This window comes from Micromys minutus (genome assembly GCF_963924665.1).
Source record: "Micromys minutus genome assembly, chromosome: 26".
Classification (NCBI taxonomy): Eukaryota; Metazoa; Chordata; class Mammalia; order Rodentia; family Muridae; genus Micromys; species Micromys minutus.
Genome location: NC_137961.1, coordinates 4884006 through 4890005, shown reverse-complemented (window position 1 = coordinate 4890005; position 6000 = coordinate 4884006). Strand labels below are relative to the sequence as shown.

Here is a 6000-nt window from a genome sequence, read left to right as displayed (position 1 = left end):
TATATCTAAGAGAAGAAGCTTCCATGAAAACCTAGTTGTAGGTAAGCCTATGGGGCATTTTTCTTAATTAAAGCTGGTGGAGAGGACCCAGATTACTGTAGGTGGAACCATCTCTGGACTGGTTGTCCCTGATCCTGCAAGCAAGCAGGCTGAGCAAGCCACATGAAGCAAGTCAATAAGAAGCACCCCTCCATGGCCTCTGCATCAGCTCCTACCTTCAGGTTCCTGTCCTGTTTGAGTTCTTGCTCTAGCTTCCTTTAATGATCAACTACCATATGGAAGTGTAAGCTAAATAAACCCTTTTTTCACCAACTTGCTTTGGGTCATGGTCATGGTTTTTCATCACCCCAGTAGTCACTCCAACTTTGACAGTTATGGGCTTTTCAAATAAAAGTTAACTTTACAGAAACTTTGTAGGTCAGATCACCAATTAAAGAATCTACAGTGTCAGACTTGAAAATGTTTCGGAGCAACTAAACTTCCTGACAATCTGATTAAGCTCTAACTAAAGTTGAATAGGCTCTATTTTCTTCAAACCTTTTAACGTGCCATCCCAAACTCTATTTAGACATCTAAGACAGTAGTTATCTTATTTGGGTTAATTTGACTAGAGGAAAATAGAGGGTCTTGGCTAATAATCAGTCACTCACTCTTGGGAAATATTGATTTGCTAATGTAAGCAACTGAATGACATACTTAAGCTTGGTCCCTTAGCTCAAGGTGTGGGGGAGCCAAGAGTTTGTTAGAGGTATCAAGTTTCCAGAGCTTCCAGATGACAGAACATTCTAGGAGTCCATGAGAAGTAAGTCACCTGTAGAATGTAGAAGTCACCAGGCTCCCTTTTATTATTTTATTCTCATGGAAACTGACCCAGCCTATAAGATCGGCTTTACCATTTATGAGGTTAAGGCCTGTGACTTAATTATCTTCACCTACTCACCAACGTCGTCTTAAGGTAATGGTCCATAATTTGCAGGAGAATGATACCCTGGATTCAAATAGTATGTAAATGAAAAGAGCTTTCTATTCTGCAGAAGTCTAGCATCCTGGGTCCACCATCTACCAAGATGGCCCAGATTTGAAGCACATTGAGGAAATTCCAGTGAGGAGTAGGTGACCTTTATCTCAGTCATTGGCTTTATCTCTAGGGACATGCCAGAGCCATTGGTGGGGTGTTGGGCTCTGCAAACTGCTGCTGGGGAAGTCTGGAAATGGTTGCTGACCTATTGTCCTTGCCTCAGGTCACATGATAGGGCAGGGTAGGTTCTGAGGTCTGACTTGCTTGGAATATACTAATAATTGTTTGATTTCAGACCTCTAGACAAAAGACTGAGGTGAAAATTTTACATATCCAAGAAGAACTGACCTTCTGGTTCTCCCAGCATTCCTTAATCCCTACCTGGCATACCCTGCTCTCAACACTGAACTTTCCAGCCCAGGAGCTGGGCTACCCTTCTTCCAGGGCTCTTTCTATACAATCCAGACATTTTTGGTCTCTCTTACTTTTCTCTTCTTTAAACCCCTTCTTTCCTTTTCTTCCCTTTCCTCTCTTCCCTTGGCTACTCTGCTAGCCTCAATCCTTGGGACCAGTGAACTCTCCTGCAGCCTCCTAATTAACCTGCTTTTAATCTAATGTAATCTGGCTTGAAATAGATCATTTCACCACGATTGGAGAAATAACCCATCAGTAATTACTGTGGAAATAGTAGACTATACTTAATGTTCTGAATATTAAATATCAAAACTAAAAAATACAAATACAAACAGATTAAAAGAAACCAGACACATTTAAATCTGAAATTCTCTAGTTACAGAGACCAGTTTGAAAACTCATTCTCTCTCTCTCTCTCTCTCTCTCCCCCTTCCTCCCTCCCTCCCTCCCTCCCTCTTTCTCTCCCTCCCTCCCTCCCTCCCTCTTTCTCTCCCTCCCTCTCTGTCTCTGTCTCTGTCTCTCTCTCTCTCTGTCTCTCTCTCTCTCTCTCTCTCTCTCTCTCTCTCTCTCTCTCTCTCTCTCCCTCCCTCCCTCCCTCCCTCCCTCCCTCTCTCTCCCTCCCTCCCTCCTCTCTCCTCTCTCATCTGACTCAATGCATCCACCCAGTATTCCAGTATGGATGGCTGGTGGCAGCAATCAGTAGGAAGTGAGCCAGACACAGCTCAGTAGGAGCCCTGTGGGGGTGTGAAACGCTGAGCTAAGCTTTGTTGATGCCTCAGGTGGCTGCTCTCTCTGGCCACGACTAGGCTCCTCTCAGGGCTAGTAGTCTGTTAAGAATCAGCTAGAGTCATTGGATGCCCCAGGGGGGCGGAGTAAAAGGCCTTGTGAGCTGCCTGGCCTGGATGCTGGAAACCTGGCTCTCAACCTTTAAGCCACCTTTCAGTCTGTTTTACATTTTCTGCTGTCTCTTCCTTTCTGTTATTAGATGTGGTCTTTAGGTTGATACCCACTAATAACTCAGGCTTCTTAAAAATTCTTTAATTTTTTTTAAGATTATAATGTAATATTCCTCCCTTCCCTTGCCTGTTATGTACCCCCTCTTTGTTGCCTTTGAAATTCATGGTCTCTCTGCTTCTTTCCTGTTATTGTTGTTATATGTATATACGTGCAAGTGTGAACATGTGTGTGTTGTGTGTGTCCACGTGATTTTGTCTCCCCCTTTCCTGTATATTAGAGTTTCCAGGCTGACAATTGGATATTGGATAATCAGGGAAGATTTCCCACCCGCACCTCTGTAGTTGTCTATGGTTTTTGATGTAGCTTAGGCCTGCTGGGCTCCCTTTGTGTTTAGCATGTCTGTTGCTGGAGCTTCAGTTGTCTCTGGGTAGACCTAGAGTCTTCATGCAGAATGACCTGGAGACTGTCATTGTAACCACTTTCACTGCGTACTACTTCATCCTGAGTACATGTTAGTTATTAATTTTTTAAAAAAGTGAAGATTTAAGGAGAACAATTGCATATAAAAAGTCAGGGCCTGCAGGTAAGGCTCAGTGGCGGTGTGCTTGTCGCGCTTATATGACGCCCTTCACTTGATCCCAGCCACTACAAAGGTAACAACATTAATCAGGCAAGCAGACATAATGATCCTTTCTTCTCCTGCCTCAGGGGTCCAACATTACCGACACCTGTACTGAGATGCTGATGTGTGGTGCCCTAATGAAAATTTCTTCCGGAAATATTCAAGAACGGGTGTTTTTTCTTTTTGATAATCTTTTGGTATACTGCAAAAGGAAGCACAGGTAAGCTCATAGCACGACACAATGCACCTCACAGAACTTACCAGTAACCCACTTTACCTCAGCCTGCTGCCGGCTCTCTACCCGCTCTAACCTGCCACTGTCTCTTGTGACCTCCCCCAACAGCTCTTTCAGGGCGAGGCATACCCTGTGGCAGATGTTCGTATGTCCTCCCTTTCCTTAATTCTGCTCCTGAGACATTTCGTCCTGCATCTTCAGGAGACTCAGCGATTCGAGATTCATGTTTTCCTAGTTGGTCACTCACAGAACACAATGTCTCTGCTTGGAGCTCCGGTCACTTTCCAGTCTGATTCTGTCACCTTCTAGGGTATTTTCAAAATTTGTGTAGAGGACACATTGAGAACCCCGGGCCCAACTTCCCTGCCCTGTGAACACCTGAGCCACCAGTCCTATGTCTGTCCTTGAAGCTCATTAGCACTGGCGGTTATGAATTTGAACTTTTAATCACCCCAACCTGAAAGGTTGTGCCTCTGTCTACCATTCAATCCAGACCCTTCTGCAAAATTATCAGTATACAAAATGCTGGTGCAGTGTGATCTTATGGTCACCCAGAAATTAGCTGAAAAAGTTATAGGGAAGTAAACGCTAACTATGTGTATAGCAGACATCCTTAATGCACAGCACCTCCAAATGGGAATAACTTGATCAGCAATTCTCCACCTGTGGGCTGTGACCCCTTTGAAGGTTGCATACCAAATATCCTGTACCCCAGCTATTTACAGTATGATTTATTACAGTAGCAAGAGTACAATCATAAGTAATAATGAAATAATTTTTTTTATGGTTGCTGGTCATGAAAACATGAGGAACTGTAGTAAACAGTCAGTGTTAGGAACTTTGAGAACCACTGAACCAGACTGAGGTAGCCTTTGTTCCAAAATTGGAGAGGCCTGTGCATGAATTGTCTATTCCAGGTACAACCCACTTCATTTACAAGCTTCTAGGTCGCCTGAGGAGACCTAGAACTACTTTAAGAGCAGAGTAAACCAAATTCTCTTCAACATCCCATAGTATTGTAATCACAAGAACCAAGGACAATATATTCATTTCAGATTTCCACTTGCAATCTTTGAAGAATGATGTGTTAAATTAGGCATTTTTGAATCCTTTTAATGTTATCAATGATAGGAGAGACTGGCGTATAGATGACTTATGGAGTTGCATGTAATTCCAATGAAAAAGATGTTACTTAGTTTTGGTTGATGACTTTCTCAGGATCATACTATAGATTTTTTTCTATTTATCCTTTCTATTCATCACTTTCCAAAATGAATATCAAGTTCTGTATTGCTGCAAAACCTATTCGATTAATCACAGTTTATTACTGTCATTTGGAGTTTAGCATTATTTGCAACCTTTTGCTACAGTGCATTGTCCTGGCAAAGGTAAAACATTTAGTAGGAAGACAGTAATCACACAATGAATGTACACAAAAATACAGTTTCATCACACAAAAACAAATTTGTTTTCTAGCTTCCTATCAGGCTATTTTCTTGAGAAATTAGAGGATGTTCAAAGTTAAGCTACTTATTAGATTTATATATTATAACTCAATATCAGTATTCAAGATACAAAAGCCATTCAAAGTTTAAAATGGGATCATAAAGAAAATTAATAGCTTTGAACATGGGGCCCAATGATGGATCATTCCTCTCTCTCTCTCTGTGTGTGTGTGTGTGTACACATTACATGAAGTGTTTGTATGTGTGGGTATGAGAGAGAGTATTTTTGTATGTGTTTGTGCACATGCATATATGCATTGTGTGAATGTATGTATGTGAGTATATGTATTTTGTGTGTATTTGCATATGTGCTTAATGTATATCTGAATGTTTTTATGTGATTGTGAATGTGTTGTGCGAATGTTGTATAATGTGAATGTGTTATGAGGATGAGGATATGTGTGAGTGTTCATGTGTTTTGTGTGCTATGTGACTATTCACAATTGTTTTGCTTATGACCAAAACTGTCATCAAGAATACTGAACCATTGACATTGCTTTTGAACAAGAGTCCCAACTTCTAAGAAATGTTCATTCATGATAACCTGATCCCATTTTCTATCTTGTAAAACATATAACCATTATATGTACATTAATATACTAATATTAATTATATGATAGAACTTCTTGCTTTTAATTGTTAATTAAATTAAGCATCAGAAACATGTTTATAGTTAAATATTAGCTGCATAGAAAAAATCTATAGTAAATGTATAATATAATCCAAATATGTATATAAATGTTGGGCATTCTGTGATTCCATTTTTCATATGTTTCATGGCCTAAATTTCTGATTAAGAGCATTTATTAAGCAGTTGTAGCCGAACACATTAGAGGTTGTTATCTAAGGAATGTGTGCTGGAGATGGTTGTGGGGTACAGGTTCTCTGGCCAGATGAATTCATTTGCCATTTTCAGTAGTGAAAGGAAGGATTGCTAACTGTGGATGAGGGGTTAGGACTGATTACCAGCTATTTGTTTTCCATGGAAGGAGACATGGGAGGGGGAAGTGTGCAGAGACAGCTTCCATTACCATTCCTCATGCCTACCTCAAGGAATTTCAGTCCTTAGAGGGATGAAAGTAGGAGGGGCTAGTGGACAGGCAAGGGAAGGCTAGCTCTTCTGTTATAGGATTAAGTATCTTTATTTCCAGGCCTTAAGTTCTCTCCAGACTTTTGTTATTGAGTCAGATTCCAAACTATGTCAACAACTTGGGTAGTTTTTAATCTTGAATACTTTTAGAAATTCTTT

The 6000-nt window shown here is 40.8% G+C and overlaps 1 protein-coding gene across 3 annotated transcripts in view; it reads left to right on the top strand.

Annotated features, from left to right (window-relative positions):
• The window catches only part of PREX2 (phosphatidylinositol-3,4,5-trisphosphate dependent Rac exchange factor 2), a 253206-nt gene that overhangs the window by 83088 nt on the left and 164118 nt on the right, over positions 1-6000 (top strand). For 2 of the 3 annotated variants that reach the window (XM_080938801.1, XM_080938800.1), the window contains exon 7: positions 3098-3231. The exons of the other annotated variant lie outside the window; for it this stretch is intronic. In XM_080938801.1, coding sequence (XP_080794927.1) covers positions 3098-3231 — 134 coding nt within the window. The remainder of the gene's footprint in view (positions 1-3097; positions 3232-6000) is intronic. 3 annotated transcript variants of the gene reach the window in all.